The 27215-nt window shown below is 36.0% G+C and overlaps 2 protein-coding genes across 2 annotated transcripts in view; one reads left to right on the forward strand and one right to left on the reverse strand.

The window, feature by feature from the left end:
- Window positions 1–18781, reverse strand: part of LOC148955947 (E3 ubiquitin-protein ligase UBR3-like) — a 47088-nt gene extending 28307 nt beyond the window's left edge. The window contains exons 1-3 of the mRNA XM_089108419.1: window positions 18556–18781; window positions 8934–9262; window positions 4269–4414 (exon numbers count right to left, since the gene is read on the reverse strand). Of these exons, the coding sequence (XP_088964545.1) occupies window positions 4269–4414; window positions 8934–9262; window positions 18556–18700 (620 nt within the window). The 5' untranslated portion in view covers window positions 18701–18781. The remainder of the gene's footprint in view (window positions 1–4268; window positions 4415–8933; window positions 9263–18555) is intronic.
- Window positions 1–27215, forward strand: part of LOC148955943 (E3 ubiquitin-protein ligase ubr3-like) — a 230048-nt gene that overhangs the window by 110838 nt on the left and 91995 nt on the right. The gene's annotated exons all lie outside the window — the stretch shown is intronic.

The raw sequence follows: 27215 nt of genomic DNA on the forward strand, positions 1-27215 counted from the left end.
ATATATATATATATATATATATATATATATATATATATATATATATATATATATATATATATATATATATATATATATATATATATATATATATATATATATATATATATATATATATATATATATATATATATATATATATATATATATATATATATATATATATATATATATTTATTACCCGTCAAAAAAAGGTACAAAAGATGGAGTATCACTAAAAAAGAAAAAACGCACACAAAAAACAAATTACAACACATTACACATAATTGAACAAATTACAAAGACGAGAAACAAAAACTCAATTATACACTGCACTGCAGGTACATAAGAAATTTTACTTTTTAAACTCCCAAGTACTGAAGAAACATAAGCAATATGATTGATAACTTCAATTCACTTAACCTAACCTACAGCAAAATATTTGATAACTTCAATTCATAATCAACGGACTCAATCAACTAGTCTAAATATGACAAGAGACGGTAAAAGGACTAAATATGACAAGAGATGTGCAAATAAAATTAAATGGACAGCGATTTACTGCCTTAGTAATATATATATATATATATATATATATATATATATATATATATATATATATATATATATATATATATATATATATATATATATATATATATATATATATATATATATATATATATATATATATATATATATATATATATATATATATATATATATATATATATATATATATATATATATATATATATATATATAGAAAATTTTATAAATTTTTATATTATTTATATACTAATATTTACATATCTACTAATTATACTATAACTAGTTATAAAAAATACACCTTGAGTCCAGTAAAATCTTAATTACAAAAATATATCATATTGCACAGCATTTATATAACCAGATATGAAACATAAAACTAATAGCTACATCAGCAATGATGTAACATATGAGAAATGAGAAAATTCACGATAAATGGGGGACACACAAATAGCGTAAAAACGCCAATTATAACGTAATGTAGTAGGAAATTGGACATCCACCACATGCCTAATGTTGGAGTAAAGTTAATTTGTGATGCAAATGGATGTTATATTTAGATTGAGGATGCAATTCTAGGTATATATTTGAACATTAGGGGGTTGGGGGTATATATTCTGTGAATATATAGGTTCTAAGAAATTCAAGAATTTCTTAGAAAAACTGGAAAAACAAGGAAAAAAGTGAAGACAATGGCTCTCTCCTTGCAAAATGTGTTGACTAGGATTATTTTCCATATTATAGAGTAAGAATTGTTTTCTTAATATGTTTCCTTATGTCCAACTGGACTCCTAGGCTTTAAATACTGGTTGGCTGGTCGGCTAATTTAAAGATTTGTATATATATACACTGTCAAATTAGCTATCTGGTGGTATCCCGTAGGAAATTATAATGTAAATAATATAATATAAAAGTTATCAAATAAGTTATAATCGTCCAAGTAGTTATAAAAGCAAAAGCAAAAATAAAAATATAGAACAGGTATTACAATACACGAGCAGGTCAATAGCCACCAGCTGCTAACGAGAATGGCTGCCACCGATAGTGGTACTAGAAAGCTCATTATTTTCACTAGCCACTCTATATCAATTGGTTTAATCTGTCTTTTCCTATTTTATTTGGTTCTCGTGATATTTAAAAAATTTGGTTTTTATGTCCTTCAGCTAATCAGGTTTATGTCTTATTGTTTAATGAAGTTTATGTCTTATTGTCTAATGAAGTTTATGTCTTATTGTTTAATAAATTTTATGTCTAATTGTCTAATGAAGTTTATGTCTTATTGTTTACTGAAGTTTAGTTCTTATTGTCTAATGAAGCTTATGTCTTATTTTCTAATTAAGTTTATGTCCTAAGAAGCTTGTGACCTTTATCCAACCTACATATATCAATGAATTGAATCTACCTTATCCTTATTATATTTCTATCTGGTTCTTAAGATATTTAATTATGTTTTCGAAATGCGTCGAATTCTCTTTTCTCGCTAATAGGAATTGTTGGAAAACTGGACTTTTGATTTTGATTTTTATGGTTTTATTGGTAATAAAGGCCCTGAAAATTGAAGTAAACAAAGTGAAAGTACTACAGTTCAGCTTGATTGATTGTTGTTGAAGGATGATTGTTGTCAAATATAAACTTTCGAAGCCCCATTCTAGCTCTTGCCGAGAAAACATCCTTACTTATAGGGTTTATTTCGGGAAATGTTCTCTCCAAGATTTACGAGTTGAATTCCTAAAAACATTGACAAATTCTCCTCTTTGATAAAAGCTTTAATAAAATTTTGCGAAAAATAATCAACAGACTCCCCCAAAAATTTAAATCTTCGTCTACCCAGTTAACTGGTTGATTTTAAAGCGACCTATAAGTGTCAATGGCGGTGGAGTCAAACAGTAATTGATACCTTTTTCATACTCTTTACAAATATAATAATCTTTCCATTTGCAGATCCAATTTAAAGCCCTTAAATAGACCCCAAAGTAACACCTAACTCCTTTTTTTTAGCAGCTTGAAACAGGTGAGATAAGTGATTAAAAACATATCACTATAAAAGCATATTCAATAGATGTTGAATATAAGACTTGGAATAAGTGATTTGCAATTAAACGATATGTTTTTGACCACTCAACTGAACATATTTCAAGATACAAAAAAACAAGGAATCAGGTACCACTTTAAGGTGCATTTAAACGCTTTAAATTGAATTTGCGAGTGAAACGATTATTGCACTTAGAAAGAGCATAAAAAATGATATCGAGGAGCGTGTACGATACATTTTCCATACGATGTCCAGTTCCTTGTCCCTACGTCAGTAACGAACAGATCTAAAAATTTACCCTGTATTACGTCCAAAAAAATTATTACATCTAATATGATATATTAAATATTTTCTTCCTCGAAAAAAAACATAACAAAAATGCATATAAGCAAATTTTTTATGTGCTTTTTTCGGACCCCCCCCCCCCAAACAAAAATCCAGGATGTGGCCTTGATTAGATCAAAGCATCTCTTGATTGATTAATAATTTAAAGATGTGTTTTCGGGCCCAGAAGTATATCTTACACTTACACACTTTTCTCACACTATAACCGAAGTTATCAAAAAACAAAAACTGTATACCAAAACTTATATGCTTTTAAGCTACGATACACATAATGAATATAAGATACAATCATAAACAGATAAATGTCAGAATGACTAAAAAATAAGTAACCAATAATTAATAACAAATTAGAGGAGAACCCATTTAGAAAAACGTTGGTGTCAAAATTTCTTTCTTTTTTTAAAATGATAGTTTTTTTCACACTGAATAGGTATCATTGAACTAACAGTACACGATTCTGTCGAACCCTATTAAGTTTGTCCTGTGGTTACTCAGCCCCCTACACTTATGGATCATTTCAAGTGCTTCAGCACCCTAGAGAAGGGGAGAGATTGAGAGAAAAAAGAACAAGAGAGAGAGAGAGAGAGAGAGAGAGAGAGAGAGAGAGACAGAGAGAGAGAGAGAGAGAGAGAGAGAGAGAGAGAGAGAGAGAGAGAGAGAGAGAGAGATAGAGAGAGAGACAGAGAGAGAGAGAGAGAGAGAGAGAGAGAGAGAGAGAGAGAGAGAGAGAGAGAGAGAGAGAGAGAGAGAGAGAGAGAGAGAGAGAGAGAGAGAGAGAGAGAGAGAGAGAGAGAGAGAGAGACATAGAGAGAGAGAGAGAGACAGAGAGAGACAGAGAGAGACAGAGAGAGAGAGACAGACAGAGAGAGATAGAGAGATAGAGAGAGACAGAGAGAGAAACAGAGAGAGAAACAGAGAGAGAGAGAAATAAAGAGAGAGAGACGAATTCTAAGGAACCTTTTTGAACATTAAAAAGAGTAAACCGTTATTAAACAGAGAGGAAGATAGAGAGAGACAAACAGAAACACGGAGAGAGTGAGAGAAAGAAAGAGAGAGGGAGAATAAGGGAGTGAGAAAGAGAGGAATAGAGAGAAGAGGGGGATTCTAATCACTCTACGATACACTTTTCTCGAACATTCTTAAAGGAAACCTATTTTTTTAACGTAATTTCCATCTATTCAAAAAATGCACAAAGCATCCAAAAGTCGGCTCATAGGTGTTTAGACGTTTTTCTTTTATAATTCTTATTTTATCGAACTCAGCTGTAATATCTACTTGAAATGTATTTTCAAAATTAGTTTCAATTTTATACTTATCAATGTCATTGACATATAATAAGAAAAGAATGATGGTACGAACTTACTTATCAGTAGCAAGTGAGGTGGACCTTTGAGATGTTCTTAAAGACTGGACATAGGACTTGTGACAATCAATGTGAAGATGATGGCCACACGTTTGAATATACACACCACCTTCCCAGCCATTATTTACAGAAAGTAACCAAGATTCCTGGAAGAAAAAATATCAGAATTTTCATTTCACTATGAAATAAATAAGGGAAGAGATAAAATGAAGACAAAAATATTGGTTGAAGCCGCCGGGGGGGGGGGCAATTAACTCCCCCCTTCGACAAATCTGTGTTTCTAAAAATTTTAGTAGATGAATGTTCTAAATAAGGATTTCGAAGTCATAAAACTACGTAAGTGATAATGAAATAATGAAGTTGCTGAGCATACCATACAATGGATTTTGCTATACCAAAAATTTCTTCGTAAAAAAATATCCCAAAATTCCTGGAAGATAAAATAGCAGGATTTTCATTTCACTGTGAAATAAATATGGGAAGACATTACCCGAGGAGGTGAAATAATAGTAAAAATACCTATCTAATTAGCCGAACAGGGACAAGTTTACTCCCATTTCGAGTTCTTCCTTTTCCTGATTGTATTTTTTTATCTTTTATTGTCATATGATCACCCATTAAGATGTAAATTATTACTATTTAATTGAAAACTCAATTTATGTAAACACACCTTCTTACCAAGTAATGATAATAAAGAAGAAAATAACAATAAACTGTGTACATAAATAAGCAAAATATAAATTTTCTAAGAGGGGAGGATCTATATTATAAAAAAAGTAGGCGCGAGCTACTTTCGGATATTACAAAATATTGCACTTTTTTACGAATTTTTATCTTGTTAATTGTGCAAATTTGTCATAACGCCCAAATTACAATCCAAAATACCCAAATTATAGTTCAAGATAGTACTTCCAAACATGTCAGGATTTTTTCAAGGCAGTCATTTTCAAATGGAGGGTCACCGGCCCTACCTGGGATCTTCTAGACCTGGCCCTTCTAAACCTGGGATCTTCTCAGAGCTAGGTAAAACTACGCACTGAGATTCCATTAGGTGGGCTCCAAAATAACGATATAAGACCTGAAAATGCACTTGCAACTGCTCAAGACCAGGTGTTCTGGAGTTGGAAGGTGTCTGCTCTCTCGACGGTGACACCAAGCCAGCAGGAGAATTAAGTAAGTAAGTTCCAAGCATAGAATAATCACAGAAAAACGACAATTCGAATGATTGACTAAGAAATAATAGAACGCCATCTATTCAATTTCCAACTAAAATCTGCTACCAGGAATGAGAATGAACAGAGTGAAATCTTCCCATTAAGATAGTTAATCCATTAAGCTCATTAAGCCAATTAAGCTAAGAGAATAAAGTAAGTAAATTTCAAGCATACATAAGTTGTAAAAGAAAGATATTTCGAATGATTCACTTAGAAATAAAACGACGTCATCTATTTAATGTCAAACTAAAATTTGCTATTGGGAAGGAAAATGAACCATGAACTTAATTATCCAGTTCGATAAGATAATCAAGTCATTAAGTCAATTAAGCTAGGAGAAGACGGTAAGTAGGCTCCAAGAATAAAATAATTATAGAAAAATAATAATTCGAATGATTCACTTAAAATAATACGACACCATTTATTTAATATCCAACTGAAATTTGCTACCTCTATTGAAAATGAAATGAATTAAGCCTTCTCAATAAGCTAAAAAAAAAAGAAGATAAGTAAGTTTCAAGCCTTGAATAATCATAGAAAACAACAACTTGAATGATACACTTAGAAATAGAACGACGCCATCCTTATTAATGTCTAAATAAAATCTGCTGCCGAGAATTAGAATCAACAGAATTAAGCCAACTCATTAAGCTAATTAAGCCATTAAGCTAAGAGATGACAGTAATATTTGCCAGCAAGAGCGGCCAAGCGACGGCACTATGTCGCTTCCGACTGCTATGTCTGATTGAAAGCGAAATTTCCTAAAAACTTCACAAAAACAAAAAACCCTTACCACCTATAAAGGAATCTCAAAAATCCATTTTACCAAGACCAAATCAAAGAAGTAAATATTGAAAACCACAAATTGTGGTCAGTAGAAAGCAAAAGAAAAAAGCATCAAACAAATATTTCACCTGCATCACACAAAGGCGTAGGCTACTTAGCGTAGAAAACAGAAAGAAATCAAACCATAACGATTTAAAAACGGGAAAGTCTAAAATCAAAAGAGAATAAAAAGAAAATCAAACTTACATGTACAGTAAGTGTTACATTTAAAAACAAAGAAAGTAGAATTCACGTGCTACCCCGAGTCCTACCTACTCCTACCCCGACACAGAAGCAATTTTTTTTTATACAGTGCATAAACAAGAGGCTTTTGTTGGATTTAAAGACAGTCTTGTCCACCGCAGAAGGAAATTTCCTATTTCTTATCAAACAGTTCGTAGTAACGAACTGTAAGTAAGGAGCGACCCGGCTCAATGGTAACCGAAACTCTAAAAAATGAAATTTTGATACCAATAGATACATCAAAAGAATCAAATTTTAATTCTGATTTCAAATATATAAGTTTCATCAAGTTTCATCATTAATTAAATCTTACCCACCAAAGGTTACGCGCCTGAGAAAATTTGACTGATTTTCGAAAAAAGGGGTAAAGACCCCCTAAAAGTTATAGAACCTTAATGAAAATCACACCATCATATTCAGCGTATCATAGAACCCTACTGTATAGGTTTCAAGCTCCTATCTACAAAAATGTTGAATTTTCCATTTTTTGCCATAAAGATCACGGATGCGTTTTTATTTTTTTTTTCAGGGGTGATCGTATTGACCCAATGGTCCTAGAATATCATGGGAGGTCTTATTGGAACGAAAATTAAAAGTTCTAGTGCCCTTTTTAAGTGACCAAAAAAAATGGAGGGCAACTAGGCCCCCTCCCACGTTCATTTGTTTCCCAAAGTCATCCGATCAAAATTTTGAGACAGCCATTTTGTTCAGCATGGTCGAAAATATGATAAAAATATCTTTTAAGATGACTTAATCCACCAAAGTCCCCAGGGGGAGGGCTGAAAGTTATGAACTTTACTCAATGTTAACATACAGCATTGGTTATTGGGAAGTATACAGACATTTTCAGGGGGTAAGTGGTAATTTTTTCTGGTAAGTGGAGGTGGGGGTGGGTCGGGGGTTATATGGGAGGACCGTTCCATGAAGAAAGTTTTCATGGGGGAAGGGACATTGCTATGAAGGGGGCGCCGGATTACCCAGCATTATTAAAGAAAAAGATAAGAAATTAAATTAAAAAAAACAAGTTTTTCAACTGATTTCAACTAATCAACTGATTGGGATTAAGAGGTATTTTTTAAAGAATTGGAAAAAAATTTGAAATTTAGCTTAAAGAGTAAGATATTGAATAGGGGGCGAACCCACTAATATATATGTTAAAACTTTATGAATGGTTAACTTCGTTACGTAGGTTAATTTGTAAGTTACGTATATTTATTACTAATAAAAACGTTCGTAAATAAAATTAAACAAGTTTCGAGAAAGCCATTTAACCAAATAAAAGTAAAATTAATATGCAAATTTTGTTTGAATTAATCATGTACGGTTAGCCAAAATAAAAACCTTCATTAATTAAAAAACGTTCAAAAATTAAATAAAAAAAAAAGTTTTTTTAAGTGAAAGTAAGGAACGACGTTAAAACTTAAAACGAACAGAAATTATTCCGTATATGAAGGGGTCTGTCCCCTCCTCAACGCCTCGCTCTTTAAGCTAAAGTTTGACTTTCTCACAACTCTATTTTTTTAAACAATAAAAAACTTTAGCGTAAAGAGCGAGGATTTTTTCGTTGGATCAGTGTATGGGGAGCTTTATCAATTTTTATCTTTATATAGTTTGAATCTTTTTTTGTTGGATCAGTGTATGGGGGGCTTTATCAATTTTTACATTTTTTATAATCTTTTTTGCTGAATCAGGGGTATGGGGGGCTTTATCAATATTTAGCTTCTTTTTTAATACCTTTTTTCTTTATAAATTTTTAGATATGTTGAGTTTCCTTTGTACAGTTTGGAGGCACCAATTCACGAACTGATTCGGCAAAAAATGAACGTTAATACAGGAGGGGTGTGGATAAGCTGGCCGCCGTTTTCGTGTTTAAAATTCGTTTCCCCCAGTGAGATTCGGTTCCCTGGTGCTTGATTAATTATTCCTATTACCAGAGCCATCATGTATAGGGGGAAGGGGGATGCCCCCTGTTTTTGGGCACTCGGTAAAAACTGAGTCAATAGAATCCAAATCCGCCAAAATTTTTGTTCGGTTAAATAAAGACCACGAAAATACTGAGATGTAACCTATAGAAATCTCGAACTTGGCGGTAAATTCAGCAGTTTTAACGACTCGTGCAGTTATTTTACGTATCGTATTCAAAACGGACATTATGCTAATTAGTGATAAAAACAGTCGGGAACAAAGAACAGCGTGTGGGTACCCCCCCCCCCTAAACATTTTGGCTAGTAACGACCCATCCTATTACGCCTATATTGAAACGCCACATATATCTTTCTATTCAGCTTCCAATTTCTTTGATAAAGACGACATCCCCACCCCCCAAATAAAAAAATCGCCACCTTTAGCCAACCTCAAAAAACCTTCATTAAATAGCCCTTACCTCATCAAAATACTGCTTAAGCTTATCAATCTTTTTCTCCATCTCACCTCCAAGCGTTAGAGACTTCTTTAATATATCTTTGTCTTGATCTTTCAAAGGAAGCACCCATGTGGTCTGTGGTTTCAGGCCTTCTGCGTTTCCAGGCTCAGGTTCAGCGCACCTCCTATGACCAGCGGTGCTCGTCGATTGAGTCAATATCACCAGACACATAGGACGTTCAGACGTGCTAGGGGATGTTTGATTACAAATCACGCAGTCGTATTCCTCACGCCGTTGGATCATTACAGATTCTGTGTCTTCAACTTGTACAACCTCCTCAACAATGGGTTCTATAAAAACGAATCTATTAATTAAATCAATTAAATTAAATCAATTAAAATCGATTCAAAATAAATAATCCACTAAAAAATAGCATGTCCATGGGAAGGAAAATAGTTAATTAGCATAACTAACAAGATAAAAAAGAAAAAAGAGAGAAATTGGAAAAGAATATAAAAATAATCCATGTAAATTAAAATAATTAATTAGTATTAATTAAAAAGAGAGAAACGACCAAAAAACGAAAGCCGAAAAGAAAAATTATAGCCAGGGGAAAAGAAGAAAAACGAGTCCATGGGAGGGAAATTACTTTTGAATTATTATTGTATGAATTATTGTTGTGAAATCCTTTTATTTATATAAGTTATGTAACGTATAAATAATCCACTCAAGAAGAAGGGCTTGTCAATGAGAAGGAAAATCATTAATTAGCTTTTCTTAAAAAGAGAGAAAAGAGGAAAAGACACGAAAAAAGAAGAAAAAGAAATTCAAGGGAAGGGAAATAATTAATTTGCTTAACTTAAAAAGAGGTAAAAGTAGAAAAAGAGAAACAGTTCCTTACTGCAATTGAGGCACAAAATCTAATCATATACACACACATCAACTCCAAAAAAACAATGTACTTAAAATTCGTAGTATAATTATAATATTTCCCTTATCTTTTTACTAAAAGAAACCAAATTAAAAGAATTTTTATTTCATAATTTAAATTATAAAAAGCTTTAAGCCCTGCATAAATGAAAAAAAAAAAATCGAAAGGGTTAAGAACAGGTTATTGTTACTCAATTAGCGTCAGACGTATTTCTCAAGCCGTTAAACCTAAACTGCTTGTTACACAGTGTTATACCCCAAAAAATAAATAAATAAATAAAACATTTCTTTATTTGTGAACTTTTGAATTCCATTAAAGCACGTAAAATATATAAAACATTTTAATGCATAAAACTAAATAAAATATATTTTTTGAGGACTTTACAACATCGCTTATAGCTGAATTTCAACTGATATTAGATCTTTTTAGCTATTGATGTGCCACGAAGTGCAAAACAAATGTATACAACGCCAATAGAACATATCTATTGAGCACTTTGGAACATCATTTAGAGCTGGATTTTAACCGTTATGGTGTTTTTTAGTCATTGCTGTGCCAATAAAACATGTCTACTGAGCACTTTATAACGTTTGTCGTAGCTAAATCCTAAGTGATCATTTTATTTGTTTGCCACTGAATGCCACTAAAACGTATTTAACGAGCATTTTACCACATCGTTTATAACTAAAATTTTACCGGCATTTTCTCTTGCCAGTTACCGTTTTGCCACTAAAACATATTTAATGAGCATTTTACAAAATTGTTTATAGCTGAAATTTTACCTACATCTATCTTGTCAGTTACCGTTTTGCCACTAAATACCACTAAGACATGTCTATTGAGCATTTTGAAACCTTATTCGCAGCTGAACAATTAATTGATTTGAGTTATTGTCTTGCCAAAAATGCCACTAAAACATAAAAAATGCTACTAAAACACTCTGATTCAGAACTTTGCAACATCGTTTACAGCTGAATTTTAACTGATATTGCATTTATATTTCGAACGCAAGGAGGTTGCGCTCGTTTTCATCTTTTAATGTCCAGGTTTCACACCCATATAGAGCAATGGGTATGATCAGACTGTTGAATAGATGCACTTTCAGATGGCTCGAAAGGTGGTTAGATTTCCAGATTTTGATAGTCTTTTGAAGCTAGAGCTAGCAAGACCGAGGCGGCGTTTAATATCGACAGTGTGGCAGTTGTCAGCTGTTAGGAGACTGCCAATGTAAAGGAATTGATCGACTCTTTCCACTTGCTCACCGTCTATTACTATCGAGGGGGGTTTTTTATCTCCTGTCGTGATGTTACCATAATGTTGGTCTTCTTTGCCATAATCTGCATACCAAACGGCTTTGTTGCTTGGGAGATACATTCAGCCTATCTCTAGAGTTCTTGGGTGATAGTAGACATCTGGACGATATCATTCGTATATGCTAGTTTTTCAATTAAGATTCCTCCCATTCTTACTCCATATTCGACGGGTATCAGGGAGAGAATGGCATGCAGAAACAGGTTAAACAAGTGCGGTGAGAGGATGCATCCTTGCAGAACCCCGGAAGTAGTTGGGAATTCACCAGAGAGCCCATCAGTGGTCAGTATTTGACTTTTAAATTGGTTGTACATGTCCTCAGTGATTCTAACTATTTCATCTGGGACACCGAAGTGTCTTAGAATATGCCACAAGCCTTTCCTCCATATTAGGTCAAAGGCCTGTCGGAAGTAGGCCGAAGCAGGATCTTGGTCAGGATTCTGGTTTTGGTGGCTTGTGAGGCTAATGGGCCGGTAGTTGTCACATTCTTTCTTCGAGCCTTTTTTGTGTATTGGGACTATTGCTGCCTTGCACCACTGCTGTGGGACGTGTCCAGTAGACCAGGTGGCTGATATTAGATTGTGGTATAGGTCGACAACGTCTTCTGAACCAACATTTATCAGTTCAGCAGTGATACCGTCTGGCCCCGGAGCTTTGCCTCGCTTTAGGGATTCTATAGCCGCTTTGGTCTCGCTTCTAAGCGGAGGTGAAGGTCGATCTATGATTGGGAAGGAGTTTAGGACATTTTGGTCGGTCATTACTTCAGGGTTCAGTTTCTCCTCAAAGTATTCCTTCCATCGTTCGAGCTTCATCTTGGCATCACTGGTGTCGTTCCCCTGTTTGTCTAGGATTACGGAAGTTGAGGGATCTTTTTTGGAGGATAGCTCGCTGACTGTTTTGAAGAGCTTGTGGCTGTTGCCTTTTTTTAACTGGGTTTCACAGTCCTTGCACTTTTCGGCGATATGCCTGCGGAATGCCTTCCTGATTTCACGCTGAACCTTCCGTTTGAGAGGTTTGTAGGTGTTTCGGCTGCTCCGGTCAGATTTGTTGTTATGTAGGCGTTTCTGGTCGTATAACCGAATTATTTCTTCAGTGATCCAAGGCTTTTCAACTTTGGCTTTTCTACCAAGGATGTCACTTGCAGTCTCGAGGATTGCAAAGGTGGCATGTTCAGCCAAGCGATCAATCTCTTCGGGAGTTGTGAGTGGATTGGATGTACTGAGGATGTCACGGAATTTTTTAGACGTGGCTTTTTTGGTGGGGTCTCGGAGGAGTTCCATTCGGAATCTTGGGATTTTTGTGGTTTTTGAGAGACGTTTTAAACTCAACTTGATTTTGGACATCAGGAGTGTGTGGTCCGAGTCGAAATCTGCACCGGGTAGTGAGACAGTGTCCATTACAGATGACTTCCAACGTTTGGATATCAGGACGTAGTCGATCATATTTTCAGTGACTCCATCAGAGGATCTCCATGTTACCTTTCGGCGGTGTCTGTGCTTAAAAGCGGTATTAGTGATGTAGAGTTCATTCTCCCAGCAGAAGTCAATAAGCCGTTCTCCCCTTGCATTAAGATGGCCATGTCCGTGTGGGCCCATGACATCTTTTCGACCAGCATGGCAACTGCTAACTATCGCATTAAAGTCACCCAACACGATAAGTATATCATTTTTGGGGATATGGTCTGTGACGCTTTGTTGCTGAAAGTAGAATTGGTCGCACTCCTCGTCACTGCGGGCTGAATCCGGGGCATATATCTGGACGACTGAGAGATTTTTGATGGACCCTTTCAGGCGGATGGTCGCTATTCTCTCCGATTCAGGAGTGAAGGTCATTAGTGACCTTTTGGCGGCCGGAGAGAGGATGAAGCCGGCAGCCTGCTGATGGACACCATCAGAACGTCCCGACAGTAGGAAAGTGGTTCCAAGGATGTTTTCTTCTCCGATTCGAGGAAGGTGCGTCTCAGACATACCGACTATATCCCACTTGTATCTATCAATCTCTTTCAACACCAGATCAATTTTGCCAGGTTTAGCTAAAGTCCGGGTATTTAGTATACCAATATGGAGAGTGTTTTTCGCCAATATTAAACCCTCATCCCGTCTGGGAGTCGTCCTAGGCCTATGATGGTCGTCGGCTTCCCCGTACGCGGTAGCAAATTCATCATCATTCTCATTCCATCATCGCAAGGGTCGTCGGTTTCCCCGGACGCGGTAGCACTTCTACTTTGATCTTTTGAGCCTGTGTTCATATTTTTAAATATATATATATATATATTTGTGGCACTACATGCAACTAAAACATATATTCTGCGTTTTGCAGCGTCGATTATAACTAAATTGCAACTAAGATTGTATATTTGTATTTGTTGCTTTAATTCAATTTAACTTAAAGTTCTTCATTTTTTAGTTTCCTACTCCTATCAAATAAGTAGCTAAAATTTAATTGATATTGTGTCTTTTGTTTTAATTATGCAAAATTTGAAATTTTTCTTTTTTTTTATTAAACTACCCCTAACATAAGTTCCTTCTATAAACTTTTTTTTTCACTTTTTTAATGAAAATGGTGTCTAAGCTGACCTTTGCTATGGATATTCCAGCTTTACGATAAAGCTGCCAATCAATAGTTTCGATTTGACCTATGCCTTGTTTATTTGTGTCAACAAGCCTGAGAATGACATGGCAAAAGTCAAGTCAAAATTACTGCTTATCAAGAACACCGTAAAGGCTGAATTTCCATAGCTGAGGAGAGCTTAAACCTTATTTTCATTATGTTGAATAATCAAACTGGCCTTAGAAAATACTTAATATAGCATTCATCTTTAAAGTCTCACTTTAGTGCTTATATAACATTATGAATACGTCAAATACGCCCTTTCAGTTTGGGCACGCTTCAACAGTCCCGCGCAGTTTGGGACGGTTGAACGATAACAATTGAAACATAGCAGCTAGTGTTATTACAGTAAAACTTCAGAATATATTACTGATGGAGAAGTGGTTAAATGGAGTGACATGTGGCACAATGGCAAAAATGGAGAAATGGTTAGGCACCAACAAGTCAAAAGTCAGCCTTTATGATGTTCGATAGATCTAAAATGCTTTATCAGCAGTGGCATCAATTCATAGAAATTTGGGAGGGGTGCTATTAAAATACAAAAAAGGCATTTTTCAATGAAATTATCAAAAAAAAATATTTATCAGAGTCTAGAGAGGAGCAATTGCTCCCCTAAAAATCCAATTTGCTCCCCTAATTATTGTATTCATAAGTATCAATAGTGGTAAGGCCTTTTGGCTTTAAAAAAAATCTATTCGGTTGAGAGAGTGAACAGAGTTGTTTAACGCTTATTCTAAAATAACACCTAGATGTCTCATTAAATTTCTACGGATCACAAGCTCATGTCCAACTTTTAATCATACAAATTGAAAATCTTCACATGACTCTGAATTTAACACAGTATTCAGCACTCGTGAAGTTTATGCAATTTTGGACGTATGTTTAGGGACAAATCTGCCATCTTCATGGCAGCATAGCATCTAAAACTGGGGGACAGGTATGGATGCAGGTATTTTTTTGGGTGGAGGGGGCAGTGGCGGATCCCGAGGGGGGGGGGCGAGGGGGACACGCGCTCCCTAACGTAGTCTAAAGTAGTGTAATTTACTTAATTAACGAAAGTTTGCGTTAAATAAACTTGCTCCTAACGCAAGTTTATCGGATTAACCTATTTTGCGCCCCCTCCCCCCCCCTATAAAAAATCCGGGATCCATCCCTGGGAGGGGGTCAATAATAAAATTAATTTTATACATTAATAGCATAAGAAGCGCCTAGAAATTTAGAAATGTTAGGATTTCAGGGGAGATGAGCCCCCTACTCTACGCACCTGCCTACTGGAGTTTATGATTAGATTTCTGTTCTAACTATCTGAAAAATATGTCAGGGAAAAGAGGAAGCATATGCTCCCTAAATTTTGTAAAGAGGACATGATCATTGAAAATAGTCTTTGTGCCATTTTAATTAAAATGGCACCCCCCCCCCCCCGCGATATAAAAATAGATTTTGCCGCTTCCCGCCTAAATTTTCATAAATTGACGCCACTGTTCTGATTATAGTGTTCGAATGATTTATAGTACCACTGATTTGATGCGAAGACCCAAAGCCGTATCCTGGGGGGAGGTGAGGGGTTCGAGAACCACCCGCCCCCCAAACTGGAGATGGTGGTTCACATCGTAAATACGTAACAAAAATGCACATAAATAAATTTTTGATGTGTTTTTTATTTATTTTTTTTTGTTTTTGTAATGGTTACCCTATTAGTTTCGGAATTGCCCTAATAAAATACAGGCACTTCAAAGTGCATGAAAAAAAAAAAAAAACAGAATTTCCAACAATCAGTTTAAATTATAATATCCAAATTAGCCTGCAAAGAATTTTTAAAGCTAGCCTAGGCCAAATTCGTTCAGACTCGATTTTGACTTTAAATAGTTCTTAAAATAAAGAATGTCTTGTTGGTTAATTACCCCTTACAGAGAAATTTCGGCTTTAATGATAATTACACTGTAGGTTAATCACAATATCATATCATATATGTAATTTTCTTCCAAATTTCCCAGTTTAATGAATTACCCAGATGTAATCCCTATTGCTCATATTAAATCGCCAAAGACCCAACTCAAGTTTCCAATTCTTTTAGAAGGTGGAACTACTCTTTTAACTAGCAGAAGATGATTCGTAAAGAAGTGGAAGGAAGGGGCAATTTAAAGGGGGGGGGGGGGGGGGTTCACTTACCAACAAAAATACCAAATGTATTTTATATTAAATGTATTTTCCATGGAATACCCTGGGTTTACCAAACTGTTTTGGGTTTTGTCCTATACCCCACTTGATTTTGCTTGCACCTTTATAATAGCTAGTTGTTAAGTTTGGGACCCTTACAATAGGGCTGCAGTTACCAAGCCATCCTAGAAGAGTTTTTTCAGACCGTTCTGATTGAAATAAGCATCTTAAAATTTGCAACTAATACCGTTTGGTTGGGGGTATCCCTAGGGCACGATGGGCTTCGAAAGGATTTTTGATTTCGATTACGGTCTTTAAAAAGGGCTAATACGCTAATTACATTGGAGGCACACTATTCACAATGATCGATAAGTAGATTTCTTATAAAGAGTTTTTGTTCGGCGGGAAAAGCGGGGAGAAGGTACGAAAATATTTTTTCGGGGGGGGGGAGGAGGGGGAGAGAAACATGTTTTTTATAAAAATTAGTTTTTATAACAAAAATTTTAAAGAAAAATTAAATAATTGTAAAAATGTTTCGGGGCGGTTAAACCACCACTCCACCTCCCCACGGATACGGCCTTCATTTGAGGCTACATATTTATTTCTGTAGGTGACATAATGCTGCTTGTTCCTTTAGAACCGTTACATTAACCATATCCTTAAGCAAAATCTCAGTGTGGCATTTGGACCGGTTGATCCTATCCCATGTTCTAATGTGTTTAATGAGAAGCTATTCAAGTCCCTGATTCAGTTTAGTTTCATGTTTAGTGAGAAACTGGCTCTCACTCATGCTTAGTAAGAAATTGGCTTTTTTATAAAATAAATGCTCTTATTCATTTGTACAAAGGGATAAGAGCTTTAAGTTAAGGTTAAAGCGTAACTTCCAAAAGCCTTCATTTAAATTAAATAAATCATTAAATATAAATCATTTCCATTGTACACTTTTCCTAGACAGACTTCGCAAATTTCTCTTTCAAAAATACATACCAGCCAAACAGGGGCGAATCTCCAGCATTTTTATTGGGGGGGGGGGCAAGAGGGGCCAATAGCTGGAGAGTCACAGGGCATGGTATGTATAATATTTTTTTTTTCCTCCTTATTGAGGGGGGGAGCAAGTGCCCCCCTTCCCCCCCCCAAACCACGCCCCTGCACCCCCCCAAAAATTGTGTGGCGCGCGCGACAAAAATCATTTTTCAAAATATAGAAGGGGAGGGGAGGGGATTCTTAAAAAGCAAAGTCTTCCGAATGGAAGTAAAGAGCAGAGCTAAAACTTAAAATAAACGTAGTTATTACTTTGCATATTATGCAATACACATCTATAAAACTAGCCCAAATAAATCGGCTATTGAAAATTCCCTACATTTGTGGATTGTTGGAACCCTTGGTCCCAGTTTGTTTCAGATAAATGCCCTTCCCAGATTCTTTTCTTTCGGTCCCTTAATTATTCTCTTCCCCCAAGTAATAATTATTAATTTTCCTTTAATTTTGGTGGCGCCATTTTCTGTCCTTCTTTAATTGCGTAGTTGGTTAAACAGACCACGAGGCATTAAGTGCGCAGTTGGGGATGATTGACCAGTAATTAGTAAGCCTTTGGATTGGCTGGAAAAATTCACCCACCACCCCATCACCCATCGCAGGCACGCGGCCGGCTGAGCGAGCTGGGGGAAAATTGGAAGTGTGATTTAGTTAGTTCCTTTTTTGTAGCATGACTGATTACAGTAAGATTTTTTATACAATATAATCTTTGATTTTTTAGCCTAGATCAAGTCTAAGGAGATAGTTAGAAACATTACCGGTAACCCTTAGCCTTACAGTGGCCCCTGGGACCATTCGATCACGCTATCGTACCCTAAAGCAGGGTATATTGTAAATCGGGCACTGACATACCCGATAGAAAAGGAACCGTTGGGGTAAGCTCGGGAATCCCACTAACATTTGGGCCGACAAGGGTTTCTCTCCCTCGAGTAAGTGGCATCACAACCTTTTTGCGCCATTTTTGCACCAATAAGTGGTGACCCCCGTACCTTACACCCCAATAAGTTGTGCCAGCGATATAAATCAACCCAATAAGTGGTGCCAGCGGTATAAATCAACACAATATGGATTATGCAAAACTAGAGCTTTGCTGAAAACACACGTATAAAGAACAAGAATATTATCTTAAGAGCCAAACAGTCATTACACCCCCTGTAAAGAACAACAAACTAATCTATAAATGAATCATGAAAAATACACTTTAGAACAAAAGGTTATTCATTGGACTGGGCTCAATTGGCAGATGTGATACCAAAATTAAGCGAATTCTTATCATATGATCATCCTGAAATGCATTTTTTTTATATCGTAAAAAACATACGAAAACGCAATATTTTTTTTTTACTGTAGAGCAGGGCCGTATCCAGGATTTATTTTTGGGAGGGGGGGTGTTTTACAAGAAAAAAAGTATTAAATTTATTTATATTCATTTTTGTTAAGTTTTTACGAGTAGGACAAACATTTCGGCCATAATTTTATATACAGTTTTCAAGTAAAAAACTTTCGACCACCTGACGACGTGAAATCTTGCTGCCAATGTGAAATCCCATTTTATTAGTACCTACTATAGCCGTTTTCTGTCAGAACTGAGTCACTAACCTGTTTCCATTGCTTTGTATTTGTCAATAAATGATTTTTGCTTGGAGGCGAATTCTGCCATAAGTTTCTGTTGTCTTTCCTTTGCCTTTCGTTTTCTCTCTTCCTTTTCCTTTGCTTCTTTTTCTCGGGTCTCTTGATCGATCATTTCCTGAGTTCGAGGCCAAATAGTCCGACGCGATTCGTTAATACAATTTCTGCACTTTTCATCCAACTTCCAAATTTTGTCAAGAAGATGTAAAAGAAATGAGATGAATTATTTGAAGGTAAATGCCAAGACTAAAAAAAAATAAAAAAAATGACAATACAAAAAGGGTAATGGAAACTTAAGAATAGTCCAAAAATATCCGAAAAACAAAGATATACGAGATATACAGTAGCTAAAGAATTGGGATAACTTAACTACAACTGCTAACCGCTCACTGCACCAAGTTAATCTGAGGCTAATACAACTGCGCAAGCTCCTCGATCAGCCCAATCTATTCAAAGCTACCCTCTTTACCCCTTCCAAAAGTTCCATTTTTCTTTAAATCTTTCCTTACGACCTCCTTCCATACGATTCTGGAATAACTTTCTTTTCATTTGGCCCTACAATATGGTGAATTCCAACTGCAAAACGTGTCCCAGCCATCTGAATCTTTTTTTGTCCTAGAGAGTGGGATAGGGCTACATTTTCCCTACAGCTTGTTGTCGGAAATACGTTCAGTCAAACGGGTACCCAAAACCACCCGTAAGCAATTCCCCTTGAGAACATCAAACAAATGCGTCTTCCGAAGCGCCCAGGTTTCACAACTATACTTGATCACAGTCAATACTTCAGCTTACAAGATTATAGTCTTACTTCGCAGAGCTATCTTCTCAAACTTTTTCAACTGTGAAAAGATACCCTGGACCTCAGCTATTCTAATATTTACATCTTCACTGCACCCACCGCAGTCGTTACTAACCAAAATGTGGGGGGGGGGCGAGGAATTTTACCGACTGGCTGGTCATTTTTGCCAACTGTTTTTTTAATTAACAATTAGCATAATGTCCGTTCTGAATACAATACGTAAAATCACTGCACGAGTCAGTAAAACCGATGCACTTACCGACAGAGATTGATATTTCGACATATCTAATCTCACTATTTTCATACTCTTTATTTAACGAAGCCACCCGAGTGCCCAAATCTCCCCCCCCCCCATACGTGACGGCCCTAATATCCACTATCTTTACTAATAATATTACCTAGCCAATTGAAGCTATTGTTCTGAAGAAACTTACACAACCAAAATCACACTCGTATATCTTGAAAATATGAAAATCAGGAATTCGATCTTTAGTGAAAAAGACCGCCATGTAGAATTACACAATTCTTAGGAGTAGCAGTTGCCAAATAATAATAAAAAGAATAAAAATAAAACAAGAGCGTGTAAAAATCAACAGAAAGAAATTAAAAACATATGGCACAAAAAAGCTTAAGAAAGCGTAGCTTTCCTAAGCCATATTTCCTATAAGGTGTAGTTGTATTCGGGAATTAATCAACAGTCAATGTTTAAATTGTTACGGACGCAAAGCGTTGTCAGACTTAAGTAATTAGCTTTGTGTATTTATTGTCACGGTTCAATGTGGCAACACTGACCAAATTTAGTACTGCCCTAAAAGCTTCATGTTGATTTAACCAGAAGAAAGAAAGTAGAAAATCAGAATTTTCAGGTATTAACAGACCTAATATGGGTAAAGAATCTAGGGAAGCAACTGCCCCGCTCCCCCCAACTGCCACCACTGGCTGGGCTTTGGATGTCGATAACATCAGACTTTTAAAACCCGCATCAAAAGTAGCAGCTTAATGAACCTGAAGCTAAAAAGAGAAGAGAAAATAAAAGTCCTTATCGTAATAAATTCAAGCTTAGGACTTAAATTTAATCTGTTAATTTAAAGCTAAACTATTATCGTAATATGTAATTTATCTATTTAAATGTAAATGTATCCAAAATAAGGGTAAAACAAAGGTTAAAAAAAGCACAAAGAGAAGAATAAAGGAATAACAACTTCAAGAACGAAACATGACATTAATATATCTCTTTACAATGCTACATGTTTTAGACGTAACCTCAGCCTAAAAAAAAAAAAAAAAAAAAAAAAACACAAAGAAATCAGGGTGAAGCAACAAATAATATCAATAAACGACTACAAACGAATTCTTTCGAATACACTTGCAATAAAAAAAAAAAAAAAAAAAAAAAAAAAAAAAAAATCACGAAAAAACTAAACAAAACAAAAAAGAAACCTTGTACATAGAAAATGAACGAGTTTCCTTTTCTTTTACTAACATCAATTTTTGTCATTATTAATAAACTGTGGCTGATTCATTAATAGAATATTCTTCTACAAACCTTTCCCACAAAAAAAGGTCCATCTCCGATACAACTGCCATTTTGATCTTCTTCACTTGTGGACTGTTGCTCGGGAGGGGGTGAATAACTATCATTCACACCGCTTAATTTACTATGTATCTTCAACAAAAGAGAAATCACATTTTCATTCAATTCAACTTTTTCTTGTTGAGAAGAACCAAAGATTGCCGGCGCAAGAGATGAAGTTCCTTCACTTCTGGATCCCTATAAGAGACAGAAAATGGGAGAACAAAAATTAGTAGCGCAAGATTACGCAGTGTCTATGTTGCCGTGCTTAGCAGAAAAAGTAAAGGTGAAAAAGATAAAGTATACGACACTGGGTTTTACAGTCCCTACCGGCGGTGCTGACCTCTGTTTCACGGTCCTTCAGCTATGAAGAGCAAGGCGGGGGAGGGGGGGGGTCTAGCCATTCAATGCGGTCACGAACCCTTCCTGTTTACCTTCCCCAGATTCCTCCAGGTACCAATTTAGAGCTGGTCAACCCTGGTTGAGCTGACAGAGTCACGCCATTGATTCCCGTTCAAAGTAAATAACCAGCGGAACCAGGACTCTAGCCCCTGTCCTCACGGACAACGTGTCTCAAGTTGCTCAACGTGTCTCAAGTTGCTCAACGTGTCTCGCGGACAACGTGTCTCAAGTTGCTCAACGTGTCTCACGGACAGCGTGTCTCAAGTTGCTCAACGTGTCTCACGGACAGCGTGTCACCATCCAGGCATAAGACAGATTTTGTATCTTCAGGAAATCTAATTGTAGGCAGAGGCAAGCCTGAACAGGGTCATGATGTTTATTGGAAGCTGCATAGATCGGGCTATCATAAGAAACTGAGGTTTAATACGAAAAATGTGGTACAGTACCGCTCTCTAGGGCTATAATGAAAGAAAGGTTGAGGTGGCTAGGGCACGTTGTGCGGATAAAGGATGACAAATTGCCAAAGATTGTTCTTTTCGGCCAACCGTCTAGGGCTAAACGGAAAGAAGGTCATCCTCGTCTGGGGCGGGAGGACGTCATAAAGAAAGATTTAAAGGAAACGGGAACTCCGTGGGCGGGTGTAAAAAGGGAGGCTTTGAATAGATTGGGATGGAGGAGGAGCGTGCACAGCTGTTTTGGCCTCAGGCGGCTTGGTGCTGCGGTGAGTTGTTGTTAGTAGTAGTAGTAGTTAATGAAATACCCCCTGTGTTGTTTATTTACCCGATTTTTAAAGTAAGAAAATAGCACCAATAATATGAACAAAATTAGTCAATGAAGATTCTTTCTTCCCAAAATTCTTAAATAGAAATATTAATAAGGACTTATTGAAAAAAAAAAAAAATAGTATGAAAATAAGATTTTTTAAGGTAATCAGAACTTCACTGTAACTTTCGAATAAATCTAGTCATTGTTAGTAACTTTGTACAGGGGCACCAATTCATAAACATGTGGGGGGGGGGGTAGAATTTTTATTCATTAAAAAAAATAACGAGACAAAAAAGGCGTTTTTCAGTATCTAGAGGAGGAAAGGCAATTTGTTTCCATTCTTTCGATAAAAAACAAAAGAAATGTGTTTTTAAAAATAAATATTTTTAAAATGAATATTTTTAAAAATGAATTTTTTTAAAAATATGCCCCTAAACTTTATTTTAAGCGCCTCTTAACTTTGATTAGTTTCTAAGGACAGTATAGCTTTTCTGGATTCCCTGGAACGGCGGTTTTGAAAGTGAAGACATGTTTGAAGACCGTATGCAACTCATGGTGAAAGAAAGTATCGAAGTCAGGAGCAACGGCGTCTCGGTTCAAGAATGGACAGCGGCGGCGCAAAAAAAAAACCTTGCCGAGGCCATTCCTCCAACCCTCATCGCAGTGCAGAACAATTCGAGTGTAGTTCCCACCGTAGATAAATTAGTAGTATATTCTAAGCAATTCTTATCATTGAAAGTAAATGTGGATTCTTTTTTGGAAGCAACTACGATTTATACCTCCGAATTGCGGAAATCTTATCCAACAAAGGGTCAACTTGAGAAATGAATATACTTTTTATAATGCTCTGGCTGAAGATCTAAAGTAACTTTAAAGACAACACTGCCTTTCATTCATACAAAAAAAGCCTAAATTATTATTTTAACCGCTTTGACCTCATTTGTTGTTTAAACACTTATTTAGCGTATTTCTTCTACCCCTACCGTTTATTGTCAAAATGCTGCGAGTTTTGCAACAGTATGTAAAAAAAAATATGGTACAAGCCATGTTTCTCACCAGAATCTACCTTTAGGGAGATATTTATGGGGGTCTGCTTTGACCTCATTTGTTGTTTAAACACTTATTTAGCGTGTTTCTTCTACCCCTACCGTTTATTGTCAAAATGCTGCGAGTTTTGCAACAATATGTAAAAAAAAATACGGTACAAGCCATGTTTCTCACCAGAATCTACCTTAAGGGAGATATTATGGGGGTCCGTAAAACATGCCTACAGCTGAAGGTACTTTCAAGTCTGTATAATGTACTTTTGACTTCCAGATGGCTTGCACACTAACCTATCATGGTTAAATGTGTAACTTCAACCAGGGCCAACACGCATGGGGGGAGGGGGAAGCCCCCCATGTTTTTGGTCACTCGGTAAAAAAAAGTCGGTAAAATTCTTCGTATAATGATTGACCTTTTAGAGTTTTACTTTTGAGTTTATGCATATTGTTTACACTTTTTGATTCCATTGTAAGCCCAGCTGATTCATGGAACCGATTTATCACGGAAATGATTTTTTTATTATTATTATTGAAAAAAGACAAAATTTTGGCGTTCTTTGCTTAAGATTAAATAAATAAAAAAAGTTTTTTTAACTGAAAAGTAGGGAGCGACATAAAAACTTAAAACGAACAGACATTATTCCGTCTATGAAAGGGGCTGTCCCCTCCTCAACGCCTCGTTCTTTACGCTAAAGCTTGACTCTTTCTCACAACTCGATTTTTTAAAACAATAAAAAACTTTAGCGCAAAGAGCGAGGCGTTGAGGAGGGGACAGCCCCTTTCACATACGGAATAATTTCTGTTCGTTTAAGTTTTAATGTCGCTCCTTACTTTCAGTTAAAAAAAACTTGTTTTTTTTATTTAATTTCTGAACGTTTTTAAATTAATGCAGGTTTTCATTTTGGCTCACCGGCCATGAATAATTAAAACAAAATTTGCATATTAATTTTGCCTTTTTTTGGCTAAATGGCTTTCTCGAAAGCTGTTTAATTTTATTTACGAACATTTTTAAACATACATAAATAACGAATTAACTTACGTACCGAACTTCTATATTCGTACATTTTTATTCCGTATATTACGGGAGTTTGCCCCCCTAGTCAATACCACGCTCTTTACGCTAGTTCGAATTTTTTTCCAATTCTTTAAAATGACCCCTTAATCACAAAGGCCGTTAATTAGAATAAATAGCTCTTATGAAAGTGCTAAAAAAAAACTTTAGCGTAAGGAGCGAGGTATTGGCTAGGGGGCCAACCCAATCACATACGTAATAGTTTCTGTTCGTTTTAAGTTTTGATGTTGAAAAGTTTTTCAGTTGAAAACTTTTTTTTTAATTTAATTTCTGACCTTTTTTTAAATAATACTGGGAAATCCGGCGCCCCCTTCATAGCAATTTCCCTCTCCCCATGAAAACTTCCTCCCTAAAAAGATACTCCCACGTACCCCCCAATCCACCCCCTCCCCACTACCAGAAAAAATTCCCCCATGACACGTCTGTTTACGTCTCAACTACCAATACTAGGTTTATATGTTAAAATTGAGTAAACTTCACAACTTGAGCTCTGCCCCCGGGGACAATGGACGATTAAGTTGTCCTCAAGGGGGCTACCTTTATACTTTTTAACCCTGCTAAGTATAATAGCTCTCTCTACATTGTACTCGGATGACGTTGGGGCAAAATGAGCGTGGGAGGGGCCCCCTCCCGCGCCTAGTTCCCCTCAATTTTTTTTGGTCACTTAAAAATGGCACTACAACTTTTAATTTCCATTCGAATGATCCCTCCCACGATATTCTAGGGCCACTGGGTCGATACGATCACCCATGGAAAAAAAACAACAAAAAAAAACAAATGAACACGAATCCGTGATCTTTCTTCTGGCAAAAAACACAAAATTCCACATTTTTGCACATATGAGCTTGAAACCTCTACTACTAATAGGGTCTCATAGGGTTTTCTGATATGCTGAATCTGATGGTGTGATTTTCATTAAGGTTCTATGCCTTTTAAGGGGATGTTTCTTCCTTTTTTCGAAATTAAGGCAAATTTTTTCAGGAACGTAACTTTTGATGGGTAAGACTAAACTTGATGAAACTTATATATTTGAAATCAGTATAAAAATCTGATTCTTTTGGTATCAAAATTCCTTTTTTTAGAGTTTCGGTTACTATTGAGCCGGGTTGCTCCTTACTTACAGTTCGTTGCCACGAACTGCTTGATAGTTGTTTTGAAACAAAATTTTCTTATTCAAGTATATTTAAGTAAATTTATACATAATTTTAAAACTATATAAATTATACTATATATATAAATTTATTTATATTAAATTTATTTCTAGAGTTAGTAGAGCTGAGTTAAGCTTTAGCAAAGTTTTTAAGCTTCAATAAGCGTTTTTATGAAATGAAAATAGTTTTTAATCTTTATTTTGTATATACTTTATTTATTTTTTATTTTATCTATTTATCTTAAGTTTTATAATTATTTTACTTCAGTTATTTATTTTCATTTTATATTTTATTCCAATATTTACTTTTATACAGCAAGCACAAAAGCTTGCTGAACGACAGACACAAAAAAAACCATTGCATATACTCTCTGGTGATGATGGGACACCTAATGACTCCAGCGGTACATAGAGAAATAATTTCTTCATATAACCGTTATATAGCGTCATACAGCGTTATATAGCGTCATATAGCGTCATATGATTGTTTTAAGAACTAAAGATTAGTGTTTGGGCAAGAGTTACTGACATTACTAATAATATAGGTAGGCAGAAACTACCTGCGGATCATTAAGGTGTGTTCAATAAAAAAACATAGGCATGTTTGTGTCCCCCACCTTAATGGTGTTGCATTCCCCCGTATATTTTGTTTGCTCCCCTCCCCTAGATTGAAAATAAAACTTTCTAGGTATTTTCATTGAAAAAAACAAACAAAACAAAAAGCAATAAAGATGCCTATCTGGGTGTAAGTACGGGTGTCGCCACTTATTGATGCAAAAATGGCGGAAAAGGGTTGCTATACCACTTACTCAAAGCGGAGAACCCCTTGTGGGCCCAAATGCTACTGAGATTCCGATTTTAACCCCAACGGTTCTTCAAACTTCAGGTTTGGTACTACCCTATTTACAGTATACCCTGTCCAAGGGTATGGTAATGAGGTCGACTGGTCAAAGGGCCCCTTTCTAAAGCCAAATGTACCCGCCTTGGGTTACGGCTAGAAAATCTCTTAACTCTCTCCTTGGAGGTAACAAACCTCCCTGTCAATATAATAATGACGGTACCTCGTAGTTCTACCCTGCCTGGGTTACGGAAAATAGTAAACAGTTTGTAGAAAATACCTTACTTCCAAATTCTTCCAAAAAGGGTCACATATAACAACCGAAATATCCTTCCCCAAACGGGGTCAAAACGCAGACTCAAAAATAATAATAATCTTTACACAACTGTTCATATGGGTGGACCTCCGCTTGGCCCAGCCAATCAGCTACATCCTCATTCAAACCCAATTCAACTTCTTAGACTTATTTTTCAATGACTCCCAAACCCACAAGTATAAAAATAAACTTGGTTCAAGGCTTAACTATTGCGAAATCATCATCGCTTAGTAACCGGAATTTAACCTGTCTTTTCAAGTTATACTATAAGCAAATGAAATTAAGAAAAAAAAAAAAGGTCATTTATCTGAGATGAAAAGAAACAGGGGTGGAACCCCAATAACTCCCCCCGTAAGATAAATGACCGCCCACGCGCTACCTTGGTCCACCCTTACAAATATAAACACTTAACTTCAACTTTACAAAATCCATGCTTTCTCTCTTCCACCAGTGTCTGTGCTGCTACTTCCACCGCTTGGCACTGGAACGGTCGTCCTCGACACGTGTCTACTGTAGGACCACCATGGTCTAAAACGTATAGCCTCTACATCACTGTTTGAAAGTTGAAATCTTCAAGATTCGTTGGTAATGATTGCATGCACCACAATCCAAACTAAAAGTTTTTTCGCTCTCAAGAATTTACATTTGAGAGGAGCAGAGAATCAGTTTCTG

This window comes from Artemia sp. Qi Xiang Cuo, chromosome 1, assembly GCF_049724085.1.
Source record: "Artemia sp. Qi Xiang Cuo chromosome 1, ASM4972408v1, whole genome shotgun sequence".
Taxonomy (NCBI): domain Eukaryota; kingdom Metazoa; phylum Arthropoda; class Branchiopoda; order Anostraca; family Artemiidae; genus Artemia; species Artemia sp. Qi Xiang Cuo.